Here is a 21075-nt window from a genome sequence, read left to right on the forward strand (position 1 = left end):
ATTCGGTGGTCTTGTCGTTGGCCTTCTATTTTATTTAATCCGGAGAAAAAATATAAATTCAAAACAATCAAGTACGTATTCATCATTGCAGAGGCTTTGTTGCATATATTTTGTGCGAGAATACATATAACTACGATAACACATAAGTGCATTTAATATTTATTGATACACTTCAGAATTTGTGTATGTATTTTTTGGTGTTTGTTAATATCGTTAGGTAGCATTTCTTTTTTTTAATTAATAATGTTAAATATATTTGTATATTAGGTAGAAGATCAAAATATAGAATATTCGAACGAGAATTATATATATATATACAAAAAAATTAACAAAAAACCAAAACTACTGGAAGATGCAAATAAGCAACAGAAAAAAAAACAATAAGGCGTACTTCAATGAAAAATGAATATATTTTATCGAATTTCTACCTCCTGCAATATACGAAAATTGTTTACCTTAGTGAAAGAACCTGTAATCTGAATGCTATTTAACCCTGTTTAAACATTCTGTGTTATGATTAAACAATTGCGTTGGCGATATAATAGTTAGGATTGCTTGTTATAGGAGTTGTTGTTACTGTTTTTGCAGGAGCAAAACAAACACCAGAAGAGTCACACATGTAAGTAGAATGGTTATACTAAGCTCTCATCTAGTGATTACACAAACACAGGATCTTTATTAATATTTTGAAAAAGAAATGTATCGGACAAATGTATAAAGTCCGTTATCTTAGTGTAGACTTATAAATTTTGAACAAAAGACTTATAATTCGTCCGCATAATAATCATAACTGGTGCTCAAACAGTTAGAAGATTGTATCAATTACGAAACCACAATTCAAAAACGTTTGCAAAACTGTTAATAACGCCATAGTTGACTGTGGTTAGAAAACCATGTTTCGAAGGATCTTTTGAAACTACTAATGAAATCATGTAGCATAGTGTAAAATGATGAAATATACCAAACTTGCTCACGTTTCTGCTTTCGGTTTATTTCATATTTTGAAAAAGTGTATCCGGCAAAATGAAAATTATGTTCAATGTTGATCATTCAGTTCACGCTCATTACATCTTGAAATTGCTTTCATCATTTCAGTGGAGACGAATATGAAGAGATTGGAATGGACAATGCATCTTTTTACCAGGAGCTTAGATCAAAAGATAATTCAAAAATGTATGACCAGATTGATACAATGCATAAAGTAGATAAACAATATGAGAATATAAAGTTTAAGTGAATGATTATTTAAATTATGTTTCTAACGTACCATATATATGAAGTACACACACCACTCGTTCGTTGAACGTCCCATTTTTGCGGCTTCTCATGGGGTGTCCAAGTAATCACATAATCACAAATTTTGTTTATATAATCACATAATCATTAATTACTTTTTTAAACAAGATAATCAATTAATGAAAAATACAGTTCTAGATTATCAAATAATCAAATAATCATGACATATTTGGTCTGGTAATCAAATAATCACTTTAAAAATGGACAAGTAATCACATTATCAAAAACCCCATGAGGAGGCTCATTTATAACCAATATATATCTTTATGAGACACATTTGAGGCTTATAAACTAAAAGGACCAAACTAGAACATCCAAATAATTTTGCGTACGGTAGTTACACCCTTAATTTTACTGTAATTATATAATTCATTTTTCTAACTTGAACAAAAATACTAGTACATAACCTCTGGTTTCTATATATATTAAGACTGACGGGAGTAAACCACAAGAGTTGTATTGGTTTTTACCCCATAATTTTAGTGTGCATTTGTCAAAAATATTGTGTCTTTCAAATTGCAGTATAATAAAGGTACATGTAGTAAATCATTAGGGATGTTTATATCTGCTCAAACAATTACAATGCAAAAAAACAGCCCTGACCGGTATTACTGCGAACACATACTTTATACCGAGTCGGATGGAGCCATTGTGATGTCAATTCACAAAGACCAACATGGTTTATTTTACGTTTTAGCTTTCCAAAATTAGGGCCACGAGACGACAATATCCTATTAAACACGTTGATGTATACATCATCTTTAGCAGTGTTGGCTGTGGTTTATTCATTTTTCTGGAAATAAAGGTGTCTGCATATTTCCCTATGCTAATATTTTAAGTTTTATCGTTGTCTTGCAATTATTTTCAAACAGACATGAAAATGCTAAATGCAAACACTTAAATAAAAATTGCTTAAAATGATGATAATTAGGAATGAATATGTAGCAAAATATATTTTTTCTCAACCTTGTATTCAATACATGTTTATTTTATTAAGCATACTCATGTTTATGTCAATTCAGGATGTGTATATACATTGCATTTGCTTAAAAGAGGGGCAAAAAGGGTATTCGTTACGAGATATAAAACAAATTAAAATACGATTTGTTGTTTGTTCAATGATTAATGAAAGTGAAATAGTGAAATAATAACTCACTTTAAGCAGCCAGTTAGTTCAATTTTGTCAAAATAAGCTAAAAACATCGCTGATGAATTAATCCCTTCCATGTGAATAATCCGTATTCATGTGATTTTCCATTTAACCCCTTAGCTGGAGATACATGTAGGTTACTCGTGAATTAGGCGTGTTCAGATATTCAAAGGAAAAGAATGTCAACATTGAAAATGAAACAATGGTAAGTCATTTGATTGACTGATTCGATTCACAAAAACTCATTCTTATACATGTAAAATAGAGAATCAATTATAATATGAAATCAAACAGACACAGAAAATCCAATTGCACGAGTTCGCTATTTATATTTATGTTTATATCGGGTTATATGACCGTTGCCAGTCTTCGGAGGCTCGTCGGTGGTTAATTAGATGGCGTCTCAACTAAAATACACACGAAATGCTTTTACATATTATCGAACTCATGCCTTATAAATTGTTTATTTTAGACTTTTTATTATTTAGATGTACGTTTAATTATGTTATAAATCAAATATGAGATATTGAGTCGAATCAGTGAACATGAATTTGACGGCTAATGCCCTTTTAACATAATTTTTTTTTTTAGTTATTCATTTTTTTATTTTCGGAACTTGATATTGATGTCATGCCTTTGTTTTAATGCGCTCCAACAAAGGGTTTTATATAAAGTATAGCCAATGGTTGTTGAAGACAACATAATAACCTCTAAATGTCTTTTGTTTTTAAGTTGTTGGCTTGCTGTCTCATTGTTCTGTAACTAATATATCCTTCTATTCATATAAATCATGATCATTATACATGAAAATTGTAACTATTTTAGCTTGTAGTAAAGATAAATTCAGATTTTTGTTTATTTTTAAAAACTATATGCGCCGATGAATCCCATTGTTCACCTAGTCGCTATGCATGATATAAACAAATATATGTGTTAGACATTTTAATATTAACAAAATACAAACTTAGCTTTGAAAGGCATTGTTTTCGTCAACCCTCTTGAATTAAAACCGTAACTAAAAAAAACAGTGTCTTAAAAGAGAGGCAAGCGATACCAAATAGACATTCAGACTCATACATACACTGTGAACAACAAATTTTGACATTGTTCCTACATCTTTTTTTTTATTAGTATAGTATTTACATTGTGTCATAGATCAAACTTATTCGCTTAGTTTTATCGTTGTCTTGCAATTTTTTTCAAACAAACATGAAAATGCTAAATGCATACAATTAAATAAAAATTGCTTAAAATGATGATAATTAGGAATAAATATGTAGCAAAATATTTTTTCTCAACCTTGTATTCAATACATGTTTATTTTATTAAGCATACTCATGTTTATGTCAATTCAGGATGTGTATATAAATTGCATTTGCTTAAAAGAGGGGCAAAAAAAGGTATTCGTTACGAGATATAAAACAAATTAAAATACAATTTGTTGTTTGTTCAATAATTAATGCATATGAAAAAGTGAAATAATAACTCACTTTAAGCAGCCAGTTGAGTTCAATTTTGTCAAAATAAGCTAAAAACATCGCTGATGAATTAATCCCTTCCAAGTGAATAATTCGACCTCATTGAATCCGTATTCATGTGATTTTCCATTTAACCCCTTAGCTGGAGATACATGTAGGTTACTCGTGAATTAGGCCTGTTCAGATATTCAAAGGAAAAGAATGTCAACATTGAAAATGAAACAATGGTAAGTCATTTGATTGACTGATTCGATTCACAAAAACTCATTCTTATACATGTAAAATAGAGAATCAATTATAATATGAAATCAAACAGACACAGAAAATCCAATTGCACGAGTTCGCTATTTATATTTATGTTTATATCGGGTTATATGACCGTTGCCAGTCTTCGGAGGTCATGTCGATGGTTATTTAGATGGCGTCTCAACTAAAATACACACGAAATGCTTTTACATATTATCGAACCCATGCCTTATAAATTGTTTATTTTAGACTTTTTATTATTTAGATGTACGTTTAATTATGTTATAAATCAAATATGAGATATTGAGTCGAATCAGTGAACATGAATTTGACGGCTAATGCCCTTTTAACATACAGTTTTTTTTTAGTTATTCATTTTTTTATTTACGGAACTTGATATTGATGTCATGCCTTTGTTTTAATGCGCTCCAACAAAGGATTTTATATAATGTATAGACAATAGTAATGTTGAAGACAACATAATAAATTCTAAATGTCTTCTGTTTTGGGGTTGATGGCTTGCTGTCTCATTGTTCTGTAACTAATATATCCTTCTAATCATGACCATTATACATGAAAATTGTAACTATTTTAGCTTGTAGTAAAGATACATTCAGATTTTTTTGATTTTTTAAAACTATATGCGCCGATGAATCCCATTGTTCACCTAGTCGCTATGCATGATATAAACAAATATATGTGTTAGACATTTTAGTATTAACAAAATACAAACTTAGCATTGAAAGGCATTGTTTTCATCAACCCTCTTGAGTCAAAACCGTAACTAGAAATGAACAGAGTCTTAAAAGAGAGGCAAAAGATACCAAATAGACATTCAGACTCATACCTATACTGTGACAACAAATTGTGTCATTGTTCCTACATCTTTTTTTTATTAAAATAGTATTTACATTGTGTCAGAGATCAAACTTATTCGCTTAGTGAATGTTTACTTGTTTTTGTTTGTATGTCTTTTGAAGGCCGTACTTTGACCTATAATTGTTAACATTTCATACATTGTGACTTGGATGGAGAGTTGTCTCATCGGCACTATTACCACATCTTCTTATTTACCATAAGTCTGAATAAACTGACAAGACTTTGGCTAAAAAATAAGATAAACAGACAAAGAACAGTACAAAAAAAAACAACATAAAAAACGATTGACTGAGCAACACGAACCCCACCAAAAACTATGTATTTTCTCAGGTGCTCAGATCATCCTGCTCGATATGTGACAGCCCTTGTGTTGTTCGTGTAAGTACAAACCCGATGATAAATGAGTTAAAAATAAGATGCCTTCTGAAAACAACAGTTGTACCATTGATCGTTACACAACAGGATCTGGACGAGGTCATCAACACAACAGAGTAAACATAACATCTAAATTAAAGTGGATAGACAATGTATGTGTTAATGACCTTTTAATGTTATGAGATTTGATCACTGTTTGAGCCGTTTAATAAAATATGCATGCAAACCTTTTACAAATTTGTACTGTTTTACATATTTAAATTCATGGTTCATCTGTAAAAAGGAAATCATTGAACATCTGTCATACGACTGTCATACAAGTGAGAGTTTTAGCTAGCTATAAGACAAGGTTTAATCCACCATTTTCTACATCAGCAAATGCCTGCGCCAAGTCAGGAATATGACAGTTGTTATCCATTCGTTTGATGTGTTTTGGCTTTTGATTTTGCCATTTGATTAGGGATTGTCCGTTTTGAATTTTCTCGGAGTTCGGTGTTTTTGTTATATTACTTGTTAATGAATATTAATGAATTCACAATACTTACAACCGGAGATTTAAAACAATACGGAAATTTTGAACGGTATATGCCGACAATGTAGCAGGTGCGTTCTGTATTTGCTATCTTCATGTCGACAGTTGAAAGAAATGGTGTTCCCGTTGTTGCTACAGCTACATAATTGTAGATAAGATTGGCCATTGTTGATGAGAAAGGCAAGTAAAAAAAACAGACGGTCGATTTTTCTCCCCTGTCCGACAAAAATGATGAATGCAACAGCTTTCAATCAAATTTTACTCGAATGTAAAACAAAATTATATAGAAGGAAATAGAATATGAAAAAAACATAAAATTATTTATAAAAACAATTCAGGACATAGTAACTGGATAAAATCGATCTAAACCAAGGGCGGAAAAGGTATAAGTAGACGAAAAAAAACCTAAAAAAAAACAGCAACGGTAGGTTGTTGTTTTCCCGACGGAAAGGGTTCAAATACGCAATTGACCGACTGATAATTGCATGTACAAGAAGTCGGGGAATAATGTTGGAGATGTTTTTGGAATTCAACATCTTGCTGAAAGATTATTTGACTAAAGATGTAATAGAATCAACTACTGTGACTATTTCCACTTTAGAAAGTGATTTCAATTCATTCAATCAAATGCAAGGTAAGCAGGCCAAGTCGAACACCCTCATTCGATTACGAGATAAAGTTTGATGGCATCAAGCATATATTTTGAAGCTCACACACTCTGATAATCTCTCTTGTCTTGGCTAATCGTGAAAGATGAATTGCTGCATATTCGATTATAATGTGTGAACCTCCAAAAAAAATTGCATTTTATTTTTTCATTTGACGAAGATCTTTTTCGTGTATCCCATTGCAAAATTTCAAGTAACTTCTGAGTATATTTACATTTATAATCATTTTTGGCAGCATATTCTTGGTGATATGCGTTAGTAACTGCTAGTAGTCCTTTGTTAATTTATGTATCAGTGTCATTTTGTTTAGTTTCTTTTGTTACCTATTCTGACATCGGACTCGAACTTCTTTTAAACTGAGTTTTACTGTGCGTATTGCTGTGTGTTTGTTTTTTCTACATTGGCCAGAGGTATAGGGGGGGTTGAGATCTCAAAAAACATGTTTAACCCCGCCGCATTTTTGCGCCTGTCCCAAGTCATGAGCCTCTGACCTTTGGTAGTCTTGTGTGATTTTTAATTTTAGTTTCTTTTATATATTTCGGAATTTAGTATGACGTCCATTATCACCGAACTATTACATATTTTTGTTTAGGGGCCAGCTGAAGCACGCCTCCGGGTGCGGAATTTTCTCACTGTATTTAAGACCCATTGGTGGTCTTCGGCTGTTTTTCTGCTCGTTGGTTGGGTTGTTGTCTCTTTGACACATTCACAATTTCCATTCTCAATTTTATCAATCACGATTTTTTTTTAAAAGGGGAATTGCTATGTATAAGTTTCAGTACTCTCTGTTTTCAAGTTCCGTCTGATCTACTGCATAAGTGTAATGATGAACGATATGATCCAAAACATCGTTTTTCGTAAAATGACAGAGAATGAAAGTCGTTGCGTTAAGTTCATACATAGAGAACAAGTTGGTACAACGTATTGCCGATAACACAGCTGCCAATCATTGATGTGTTCATCATATCCCGAAACGATAACTGGATCGATAATCGGTTCATTTCTCCCATTCACCTAAAAGAGTGAACATGGAGACTTACTTTTTTTTTCTAAATATTCATGAGGATTTTAAATACCTTGAATTCATCATTATTCGTGGAATAACAATTTTCGTTTATTTCGGGGATGAATTTTTCTGTTAAATGAAGTTCAAATTGTCTTAAGTCTTGTTTGCAGGTTTTTTGCAAAACAACGAAACAAATATCCACGAAAATAAAGGAACTTGCAGTATTCGCTGGACGAAGACCTATAATTGATAAACACAATAAACACTAACTATAACATTATCGATTGCAAACAATATTTATAGACAAGCTGCTTCTGTTTCCTTCCTTTCTAGATTTTCATATTCAAAGTCATAAGTAATAAGTCATAAGATTGCATATTATTTCTGATTTTTAACGTTATAAAACTGAACATTAAAGAAAACTATCACAAAAGTCGTTTTCAAATTTACATAATATATAATACTCCTCACACGATTCAGTTGGTACAACGTATATCGAAACTTAAATATTACTTACTACATTTAATAGATGACAATTACTTTCAATTGGGTCTTTATACACTAAATTCTATTTATTTATTTTCAAATGTAAACAATCGTATTACATTCAACAATTTAATGATTTCGATGGTTAGATAAACTTGCTCTATTCAATACTTTTTGTGATAGATAAAAAGGTGGGTTTTTTTTCTACAAATTTTTGCTAATAATATGCATTAGGAAGTTTGTCATATATTCATCAAATATATAAATATTCTTACTTATTCTGACCTGATTAAAGGACTTTGACTACTATGCAATACGACATGCGTTGCATGCAATGTAATTGTATAAACATTACCATTGTTGCTAATTATATCGCTTTGTCTACAGTTTATTTTTATGTATCAGCGGATCATCATAATTAATTTGTAGAACAAAGTGAGAGTTATGTATCCACATGAATTGTTGTGGTCGGATGTGAAATATAACCTTCTTTATCTTCCTATATCTATTAAGCTGTCTTATAGCATTTAATTTGCGAAGAAACTAAATACACAACGGCAAGCTGAAAGAAAAACCGACTCAAAACAACCACTTGATTTCATATTCACGGTTTCAGGTTGGCACAGGAAGAATGTTACGGGTTTATTCATGTTTATGAACACTTAATGAAATTCGATTGCTCTTCTTTGCATTAGGCAGCGTTTGCTATATCCCTCAACCTGTGTGAATAAACTGTACGTCAATCATTTGACAACAAATCAAATAAATTTGTTAAATTACAAACAACGAAAAGCCTTAGATGCCCTTTAAAACAAACATTTGGAAACGAATAATTAGAGAAAAACGTTGTATTGAAGTCTCTTGAGCATACAGACACCAACGTATCGTAATTAATTGCTTTCTTTTATTGGAAAACACCTATAATAATTACTGGTATGACATTGTTTTCAAAATAAAGTTCGTTAGTCAATAGAATGGAGGACACCTTTCCTGGTTTCCTTAAAGTATGCATACAACTATTTCGTTGTGACTGAGTATTTTATATCAAAATCTACTTTTCTCTATTCTTTTTCTATTGAGAATTTGATTTGCTTTTGCATAGCTTTAAGTGTCTTCAGTTTATCTAAGTACTGTGGATTCATTTATTTTCGTGGATACCAATATTCGTGGATTAAGGAAAACGTGCATGTTCGTGGATATTTAATTTCGTGGTTTTAACGAAGTCTGCATACAAGCCTATAGGAAATTTGTTATTCGTTGAACATTTATTTTCGTGGTTCACTTGTACCCACGAAATCCACGAAAATTAGTATCCAACGAATAATAATGAATCCACAGTATCACTTATTGAACGATTAAGAGATGGTTATACGGATTTGGACTTGTGTATAACTTGAATGCGGAATACTTCCTCTTACAAATAATACCTCTTTTTTACGAATATATATCAAAATTAATGCATGAATTGCAAAATGTAAATCATATTACCTAACCGTCTAATAGCAAACTTGAATATCGTATTACCTTAAGCGAAGTGACTTAACATAAAAGAATTAGTTTTCAACCATTCGATGAAAAGAATGTTCTGAATAATTTTCTTTTGAAAATAATTTCATATGTATTTATATAATACAAACGGTTTTGAAGATGATTTAAAACAAAAAAACAAACTAATATCTACTTATAATTTTTGTTAGTTCGGAGTACTTCCTTATTCTTATAGAAATCAGCTTGTAAAATGTCTAAACAATATTTTCTCAATACGGTGAGTAATTTAGATCAAATAATAATTAATTGGATCGTCCAACAGGATTCTTAAAGTACTGATTGTATACTTGAGTTTTATTACATATTTGTGTATTTTTGTAGATTTTACTGGTCTGTTTACTGTGTATTACTTGTGAATCATCAGTGAGAGATAGTTCGTGCACTTTTGATAATGTTGACAGTTGTACAAAGTATGGTAATGCAAAGTGTAACACAAACAATTGTCGGTGTATGGAGGATTACTATGATGATGGATCAACCTGTCAAAAAAGTAAGTTTTGTATATGAATTGTGCATGAAACATTTTTCTCTTTCTGTAAATGAACATTATTAACCTACATGATATCTTGTGTTTAACTGTATACTCGATAACTTTCTATATTATAATGTTATATTGGAGTTAAGTCCTTTTTGACAGTCCAATATTTGTACACTCATATCTCCATTCGTTTAATTTGTTTGAGCTTTTAATTTTGCCATTTAATTACGGACTAACCGTTTTGAATTTTCCTCTGAGTTTGGTATTTTAGTTTTTTTTTACTTTTTATCAATACATTAATTACCTTAGCTGTATTTGGCAAAACTTTTTGGAATTTTGGTCCTCAATTCCCTTCAAATTCGTACTTTATTTGTCTTTTTAAACTTGTTTTTTTGGATTCGAGCGTCACTGATGAGTCTTTTGTAAACGAAACGCGCGTCTGGCGTAAATACAAATTTTAATCCTTGTATCTATGATGAGTTTATTTCAAATCTTGTATTACTAGAAAGTAGTGAAGATTCGGCATGTGGTGTCGATGAAGAATGTCTTGGTCCAATGACGTGCATTAGTGAAACTTGCCAGTGTAGTAAAAATAGTTACTGGACAGGATCGGCGTGTGCTACAAGTAAGTTTAACCATATTAAATTTGTATCCTATAACTGCTTCTTATCACAAAAGAGAGTTGGTTCCAACTGAATTAATGTTTGGGGAAATTGGAGGACAATGATCCATACACTTGAAATGAATAGCTTTAGTACATTGTTCAAATGAATATAACACATGATAAAAAAAATGATGCAATTTACTTTATTTGGATATGTAACTTGCCAATTATAGTTTGTTTCTACGAACGTTGTTATGATCCATACATATTCACTCAATTGTTTCTAATTATCCATAATGTAGCCATATTGTATCCAGGCTGCTGATAATAATATTTCCATACTCAGATTTTATGATATATTATAAACCAAAGACTTAGAATACATTACAACTTGTATGTCTAAAATATTTATATGTGTACGAGAACTGGCCAGCAATACAAATCTAAAAAAAGAAAAAACGATATTACAAAATTTTTATGTGTCTTTATTAAGGATTATATATATTATTATGCTGTTCCATAGTAATAAATTGGATTGACAAGTAACATGATTAAGCAAAAATCCAATCCAGTAATCAAACTAAAACCGTGGGAATCACATCAACTATTAAAGGAAAGCAACTCAACATCAGACACACTTAAATACAACGAAAGCAAACACCAACATACATAGAGAAGGACTGTAGATAACAGTACAATACAGTTCAAACAAACGCAGGAACACTCAACACAGAGACATACATAAATAAATAAAATAATAGTACATTACAACATGTAAATCACAGAATAACAGCGGACAGCTTACCAGACACCACAAACGTAATATAAACTGCGCGTCACATGAATGAGTCAACGTCACAAAAAATATTTTTTTGTGAATTTTGCGACTTTTATTTTGTAACAGACAATTTAAAAAAGAAATTAGATAGGTATTATAAACACGTACACGAATATTAAATGAGTATTGAGTTTGTAATGGTGTTATTTAAAGTATTTTCTAACCATGAGAAGATTGAATATGAAAATAAAATTGTGTTTGTTATATTGTCATCATTTGTATATTATAACCATGTTGGTTTTACTTCTTACTCCAAACTGTGTATTAAAAAAAATCCTGTGCATATAGTTCCTGTACAGTGTTTCTGTTATTCCGTTGTTTTCCTCTTATAATTGATGTGTTCGCTCGATTTTAGTTTGTAATCTGGATTTATTTTCTCTTGATCGATTCATGACTTTTGAACAGTGGTCTACTACCATTGTCTTTATATATAGATACCGAGACACGTCGTATATCAATGCGAGTTCACATTTGGCAAAACAGTCCATAATAGGGCACATTCGGTACTAAGCAGAAAATGTGTATTGCGCAAAATATAAAATTTCAACAAGTTAAAGTAATTTTATATATTTATTTTTGTAGTACTTTGTTCTTTTAGTATATATAGTTATGGCCTATAGAAAAGATGAATGTCTAGAATTTTCAACCATATGAGATTATTTTTTTAAGAATTAATCCGGAGTAAAATAAATTAGTCAGGTTGAAATTTTAGGATATGCACCTTTTAGAAAAGGCTGCATCTTTTTTTTTTATAATAACGAACGAATGTTAGAAAGGCCTTTTGCTAAACATTGAACATACATGTTAAAGAAGCTGTTGCACATGTCCTACTGTAATACACATTGTCAAAAAGTCAGATAGTTAGTTTGTGTCTTAAAATGCGTCATTTGTACAACCAATGGCGACTTTCTCTATCAAATATTGAAAATAACTGAAAACAGACATCTCTGTGGAAAGACCTTTTGCTTTGTTCTGATTATTATTTTTTTTCTAACGAATATTTTTTTTCTTGCGTAGCATTATTGTTTCACAAGATGTCGCTTAGAAATTTGGTATTTTATATCGAAAAAGAAAATAATATTTCTGTCGCCTTGTGTACCATAAATTCACAGTACAACACAATATCCTTTGCGAAACGGACATGATATTATTTTATCATTTTGCAGTCTGACGCTGGCTTCCCCATCATTTATCCCCTCAACAATTAGACTTTGGAATATATATCTGAGCATGTCAATTCGATATATAGACTCATTATCAAAATTCAAGGTAGAATTGAAAACCAAGACATTCAAAATGAGAATCAATCTCAACATTATTTGTATGGTCCTGGAAAATCTAATATAATCTTAACGCAATTTAGATGTTTGGCATCCTTCTTGAATTGTGACGTGTTTAAAGCTAACATTATATCTGATCCAACATGTAACTGTGGTTTCGATATTGAGAACATGCGCTATTTTTTCTTTGAATGTCCTTTCTATCTAAATAAAAGGTTATCCTGTTTAATCGTCTCAGCTGGCATCCCGAAGGCTTAAAGCTAAACAAAATTTTAAAGCTATTGGTCTTTGGAAAAGAAACTATTTCCAATGATCAAAATGTGTAAATTGTTAAACAAGTATTCAATTCTATAAAGAGAAAAAAAACGATTTCTCGAAGTAAAGTATTAACATAGGTAAAACGCACATTATTATCATCATTTTATTGTTACATAAAGTGTATTATAGATAAGACTTTATATAGGTATATTTTCCTTCTGTCTGATCCTTTTTGCTTTGAACAAATAAAATCTGTTTAAACTATATGTCTTTGGAATCAGCGTACAGTAAATATCATTTAACACCGAAAATGATATTTCAAACCAAGTATTAAAAATTTCATATCAGAATATATCGTTTTGGTTGGAAAGACCTTCAATCGTTCTCTAATAAAAAGGTTTTTAATTGTTTCTAGTATTTGTCTTTGTGAAGTTATAGCCTTTACTCTTTAGTCCTTTTTAGTTCTATTTTTGTTTTTGCGTGGCTCGGCACTTATACCTCGCCATTGTTTTATTGTGCTATGTTCTTTTATTGTACTCGTAACTTTCATTCCTGCTTATTATGTGCTTCGTCTATATTTATTTTGCCTTTCTTTGTTGTTATATTTGTTTGTATTTATAGTGAATAAGATTAAAATGCAATGTTGACTGATGTACTCCTAATTTCAACATTTTTATCTATTACATCTGTTTGTCTTGTTCACACATTGTTGTCAATGTAATGACATTTAATGCGACTGTCATACAAATGCGATGTCTAACTAGCTATACAACCGGATTTAATCCAACATTTTCTATATACAGAAATGCCTGTACCAAGTCAGGAATATGACAGTTGTTTTCCATTCGTTTGTTTGAGCTTTTGATTGGTGACATCATTTGGTGGGATATAGCTTGTTCAAAATTAAGAGTCACAAAGGGGTATTACCTGTGAATAAGCGGGAAATTTATCAAACATTATAATTATTTAGTGTTATTCCTTGCATTTATATGGTAATAATCAATTTGAAAGTAATTCTTATCGATCTTGTTTGAGTCTTCCTACATTCGTATGTGTGTTCGATCAGTTTATAGGGGTTATTTTAAGTCATAGGTTGTAAGACGTGTCATATCATAGAAATAACATGAATAAGTTGATATGGATGTTTTTTAACATTGTGATTGATAAAATTATGATGATTTGTAATCATAAATTACTATTTTACTGATTTCATTTGATTTAATTGAAAATGTGATCGATTAAAGCTGATAACGAATACTGATAATGATTACCCAATGCTTGTAGGTAGATTAAACAAGTACTTAATTTAACAACATTAAAACCGACAATTTCCGTAAAAATAGTGTGCCAAATACGACTTAGCCATGATATGGGGTAGAAACAGTGTTTCAAAAAATCATTATTTTCTTTTGATATAAATGTACTCAGAATAAGTACATCAATGATTGGTTTTATGTATTTACTACTTGGCTGGTGATATAATCGGGGACGCAGTAATATCTACTAAGTGGTTGTAAACACTCAAACAAAATATCAGTCTTATGATTTGGTACGCCAGACTCATGTCTCCTCTATATAATAGTTTTCAAAGGTACCAGGCTTATAATTTGATACGCCAGACGCGCGTTTCGTCTACATAAGACACATCAGTTACGCTCAGATAAAAATAGTTAGATTCATTAGTTAAACTCAAATCAAAACAGTTGGAAAAATAAAGAGCACAAAACACCGAAAATTCTTAATCATTGTGCTAATTTTGCTAATGGCTATTTGTGTATCAGGGGAAGAACACCTTAGTGTTTCAAACGATTTAACATTGTATAGACACAAAGTTTTCCCAAAAGTATCAAATATTGCTTGTACTGTACCACTGGGGACACACGTCAAACAGCAGTAGCACCGACCTTATTTTTGTACAAACTCGTTAAAGGTACTAGACATATAATTTGGTACGCCGGATTCGTGTTTGATATACATCAGTCAAGACAGCTAGATTGCCAAATCAAATATTATATTAAAAAATAGTAAGAACCGAAAATTCCAAAAAGGTTGATCAAAAACGGCACATTTCATATGTCACTGAGTAAAATAACCAAACCTTAACATACTTTATGTATATCCTACGCTGTTTGCATAGATGTTTTTTTTTTATTTTAATTTCCATGTTTCACCGGTTTGCGGTTATCGATACATACACAGTTTTGTTTTCAGATAAAAGGAGAAATGTTTTTAATTGTCATGATCCTAGGCCTGAACCAACTTGTGACTGTAGTATACGACAGTACTGCAGACATTCAAACTGTTACCATAGTAAGTTGCTTTTCTTTTTTATCAATTCAAAATCTGACTTTTCGATGCTTAAAACAATACTTATAAATATCTTTTGGTTTAAGTTCTTCCAATTTATGTATCACTACACGAAAAGGCAGATTTACAACAATTTGGGCAGTCATGAAAATGTTTGACAAATGTAACTACTTTTCTGCAAGATATATTTACGGACCTACTAATGTATATGTAAATGTATTATTCATTTGGCATAATCTAGGAGGTCCTCAAAGATATGCTAAAGATAATTATTTATTTCCATAGCTTTAGTTATTCTCCAAAGATATGTAAAGATATGCCAAAGATTTGCATGCACCAGCCAAGATAGGAGATACATGCAAAGTTTAAAATGTGCATAACTGTTTTACAGAGGTGTGGCCAGTTTTGAGAGATAGCGGTTTATAAAACATTTTAGACCAATGTAAATGCTGTCAAATGCTTGTGTTATATTTGCAAAAGTTTGTCGATATCGTTCATATATATATAAAGAAGTGTAATTTATCTACTAATACATTCTATTATCATAGTTATTTTGATAGATATTGATATTTGCAAAATATCTTTACAGACGTATGCAACGTTTTGGGAGACCGCTGTTTATAAAACATTTACAACCAATGTACATGCTGTCAGATGTTTGTGTTACATTCGCAAATGTTTGAAAAGAAAACTAGTTTAAAGGTCACTTATATTTGGAAGACATCGTGTGTCTTGTAATTTTATTTGTGCTATACATTCTTATTACAGTTAAATTTTAAGAGAAGCATACCAATGAGTTAGTACTCCTAATAGACGATATACCAGTTTACGGACTTTTTCAATAAAAACGAGGGTTCATAGCTCGATAAAAAATTACAGTAAAAAGCAAACTTGCAATTAGAAGCACTGCATTTATTATTCTATTTACAGAAAAAAGTATTGATTTAAACTGTAATGCTGATAAAGAATGTCTAAGTCCAATGACATGTAAACGTGGGACCTGTTAATGTGCAATGAATCAGTATTGGACAGGTTATACTTGTTCTGCAGGTAAATTTTAGTCCTATTATTTACAAATTTAAATGAAACGTACGTACATAATTGACAAATGATTTTTTTTACTATAACACTACAATTACGGGGGCTTTCAAATAAAGAAGATATATAAACCAGTAATAGTTTAATTTTGGCAGCTTCCGTTAACATATAGGCATAAATAAATATAAAGTATAATATACACACAAAATCTTCATATAACACAATCCAACAGATACACATACGAATAATCTAAATATAGCGGGCCCAAAAGAAATAACAAAATGCGCCAAACAACCCGTCAAAAAAGATTATCAAAAACAACAAAACAAATGTTTTAAATACCTAAAACAAATTATACACACACGCAAATAGAAGAATTGGAACCCAAGGAAAGAGACATTTCCTTGTAAGTCAAAGCTAAAATGAAAAGGAATAAGAAACTTCCGTTATACGACACACTCAGAGCATATGATGGACTCCTCTGTAAGTGCACTAACTTCAAGTAAGCTTATGAACCCAAAGGTTAGCACACTCATTTGTAAGATCAAAATCCTAAGGGATAAAATTACTCCCTTATAAGATTAACATCGATGACCTCCTAACGATGTACAAAGCATACAAACAAAAATTCAGATAATATATCATAAAACAAGAAGTAAACTATACACATTATATATGATTGATAACATGTTGAAAGCATCCGCGAAGCCCCATTAAGATGCAACCCTCCGTCCTTAAAGGCAAAACGAGACCTTATAGGACGCCCTTTTACAAGAAACCTTTTATAGGATTTATAAAATTAATGTTATATTTAGAACATACAGAAAGTAATTGCTTATTAATATTAGCACATTTAAATCCAGTTAAATCAAAATCTACAGGTCTTGGTAAAATATAGGATGTATAATATATATAGCTGGATATGCGGAGAAAAGATTTAAATTTGACAAATAACTCTCTAAAATCAGCAATGATACGATCAGCAGAAAAATCTCTCACATCGTTAGTTCCAACATGAATAAGACAATAAGAATAGTTACTCATGTTTATTTCACCTCGATCCAATTTCTTCTTAATAGTGGAAATACGAGCACCACTGTAAGCTTGAAGGTCCATGTTAGTTATACCAGATAAATGTTTACAGATTGAATCGGATAACACCAGCACATTTTTGTTGTTATTGTCTGAAAAAATATTATAAACGTTTGGCCATTGACTCTGCAACAGATATTTTCTCCTGCATAGTAAAGTTCAAATATCATGAATATAGCTTATATGCATCACCTGCCCAGTCACCGTGAAGCTGAAAATTTATACGTCTAACTCGAACAATTTCAAATCAAATAATAAAGGAACAACATTCCAGTGTGAGCAGACTTCACTCACTTACAAATTTATATATTATTCTTTTACCTTAAGGCTTTTAGTCAAATTAGCAGACGAATTTCAGCCAAGTAATTACTGGTTTTTAAATTATAAAAATTAAACCAATTCCTGATGATTTCTAGATTTCGTATTATTGATTGTGTTGATAAATTGATGGATGATTCATTTTCATATACCTGCATCTTTATTTCTTCAAAGACCAACAATCTAGTGTCGGTTATAATGCCACTTATTAACATAAAACGATGAAAGTCACCCACCAAGTTGTATAATTTCGTTGTTGCAGTCTGTTTACTTGTATTGTTTTGGCAGACAAAATTCTCAAACAAACATTCGTTAATCAATCACTATGATTAATTGTTTCTGTTATTTATTTAAAATTTTGTTATTTCTATCGCTGTTCAAATTCAACAGGGATAGTAACTACGATTTCGACAAAATTATGACCAAGTTTTAAGGCTGCTTAAATCAAAGATATGTAATAAACATTAATAATAAGATCGCTGAAGTGTTTTTATAAGCTACAGAAGTGTTGATAATTGACAATTCAAATCATGTTTCGTGCCTATTCATGTCATTAATTATTCATCGAAATTTCTTTCCGAACTTTGCCGACTCGGCGAGTGAGATGACCAAGATATAAATATATATGAACATGTGCCTTTTGTATTCGTACACATTTTATAATTACTTTAGATTACACGTACATATTTGACGTCATTTATCAAATTATGTAAACAAATAATATAACAAAAACCTGAATATTATTCCAACCCAAGATTCACCAAGAATAGCAATATAATACACTTGTTTTTACATTTGTATGACCAAACAATGCCGATAATGTATACACGTGTTTGTGAACTGAATCGGGGCCATCATGAAGGATACACTTGAAAAAAAATATTAGATTGTAGGAAGTTGATTTCTAATTTCTACTCGGCCCGTAAATTTATAAACACATATTTTGGACAATAATTAACACGTCTCGATTTTATTTTCATGTGATCTGGAATATTTTAGAAATGTAAACGTCGTAATGTCGGCTACTTCTGTATGATCCTGTATGACTTTGCCTGCGTGAGATGTGGTTTTTAATGGTTTTATTGACCGATTTCATCGCCTTTATTAATTTTCAATTTACAATAACTTGTCTGCACCTCTTTTTTGTTTCTTTTCTCGCAGACACTGTAAATTCACGTTCCATTTCCGCGATAACATTCCTCTGCTCGACAATGTGAGATTGCGCATTGGAAACTGCGTATTTAAGTTCAACATAGGTCATACATTTCATATGAATAAGGGTTGGCTTAATAAATGCAACAGTAAAATTGAGAATGGAAATGGGGAATGTGTCAGAGAGACAACAACCCGACCATAGAGCAGACAACAGCCGAAGTCCATCAGTGGGTCTTCAATGCAGCAAGAAACTCCCGCTACCGGAGGAGTCCTTCAGCTGGCCCCTTAACAAATATGTATACTAGTTCAGTGGTATTGGACGTCATACTAAACTCCGAATTATACACAAGAAACCAAAATTGTAAATCGCTGTTCGAAAGTCATAAATCGATTGAGAAAAAACAAATCCGGGTTACAAACTAAAACTTAGGTAAACACATCATCTATAAGAGGAAAACAACGAAACAACAGAAACACTGAAGTGCAACAAAAAACAAAACGACAATGGAACACACATCGAACATCTAATTAATGTCTGGTAGACAAAAAAATCTTCAGGTATTAAACGTTAAAAAGCTTAAAAATGCTAAATGGAAAGTGACAAGTGATGGTATTAATCATAAACGTTTTGTACAAAACCCGGCATGAAGATTAAAAAAATAATTTTGATGAAATTCGTAACCACTATCCATAAAAGGGTTTGCATTGGTTGATATTGAAAAATGCAGACCTACAGAAATTAAAGCCTGTAGTACATAATGTCCATTGATTACAAACGATTTCTGACATTTGCGTTTAACAGAATTTATGATTGACAGTCAAATTTCAAACAGAAATATGTTACTTTGACGTTCCATCAAAACTATATCCAGGTCTGATATTATTTGCACGCTTTTGATACAATTATTTTCAAACAACAGCTACAACATTTTAATTAATATCTGCAAATCATAATTGTTTTGGCTGTTAGATTAAAAACAAAGTGCAAAATGGAGTCATTATCCGGTTTTCCAGTAATTTCAAAATAGCCAAAGTATCTATTACCTTTAATATTATGTCTGATAAATTTAGTCTTCGAGAACAAAATGCATCTATAGGCTAAAATAAATTGTTATTCGCTATGAATAAACGTTCAATAACGGCGAGTTCTCTTTGTTTTGCATTTGGTAAAAAGAAATTGTTATATTAGATTAATTGAGTCAGTTTTAGAGTATATACTATTTAATTAAAGAGAATTTATAATTTGATATTGATGTTTAGAAAAAAGTGTGAATGAAACATGCACTGCTAATAAAGAATGTGCTACTACACTGAATTGTTCAATTGGTCGTTGTCAATGTTCTAAAAATCAGTATTGGACAGGATCAGCTTGTGTGGCACGTGAGTTTATTTTTTATACATAGGTTATTACATTAAAATGCAGTGCATAAAATGTTTACTTATAAAGTTCTCCATTTATTTTATTAATTTTCCGAACAACACATACAAATAAACAAACACACATACAGGTCATTGTACATTGTTCACCCAACACTAGGTCAGCATGTATATATTCATATCAAAATTGCCTTCTATGTTAAAAATAGATAAAGTATCCGATGTTTTTTAAAGAAAAATTTTCAACACCATCTTTTGAAATGATGAAAACATGTTTTTGTTCCACTAAAACAAAAGTCAATAATTGCCAAGATCCCTCAATTGAAGTATACTCATAACTTTTTGTCATAGGATATAACGATTTTTGTCCTAAATCTTAACCCTTTTCGTTTCAATACTGATCAGAATAATAACAAAAAGTGACACACAATGATACATGTAATCGATTAATGTAAGGTACCTAACTCTATGTTTTGTCCACAGAAAAGAGTGTTTCTGTAAATTGTAATGCTAATTATGAATGTCTAAGACCAATGACCTGTGCAGGCGAAACATGTGAATGTTCTATAAATCAGCGATGGATGGGGTTGACATGTGATACACGTAAGTAGTATGTTCGTGTAGTAATTATGATAAAATTTGAAAATTCACATTTAATTCTAATAA

General features: G+C 31.0%; 1 protein-coding gene across 1 annotated transcript; it reads left to right on the plus strand.

Moving 5' to 3' along the window:
• The first annotated feature begins 9828 nt into the window (after window positions 1-9828).
• On the plus strand, window positions 9829-20412 carry LOC127726610 (prion-like-(Q/N-rich) domain-bearing protein 25). Its single transcript, XM_052234031.1, has 6 exons — window positions 9829-9881; window positions 9986-10154; window positions 10648-10767; window positions 15334-15432; window positions 16360-16479; window positions 20293-20412. The coding sequence occupies exons 1-5, from the start codon at window positions 9855-9857 to the stop codon at window positions 16434-16436; spliced, it is 492 nt and encodes a 163-aa protein (XP_052089991.1). The 5' UTR covers window positions 9829-9854; the 3' UTR covers window positions 16437-16479; window positions 20293-20412.
• Window positions 20413-21075: the final 663 nt, after the last annotated feature.

The sequence above is a fragment of the Mytilus californianus genome, unplaced genomic scaffold (genome assembly GCF_021869535.1).
Source record: "Mytilus californianus isolate M0D057914Y unplaced genomic scaffold, xbMytCali1.0.p SCAF_18, whole genome shotgun sequence".
In the NCBI taxonomy this organism is placed as follows: Eukaryota; Metazoa; Mollusca; class Bivalvia; order Mytilida; family Mytilidae; genus Mytilus; species Mytilus californianus.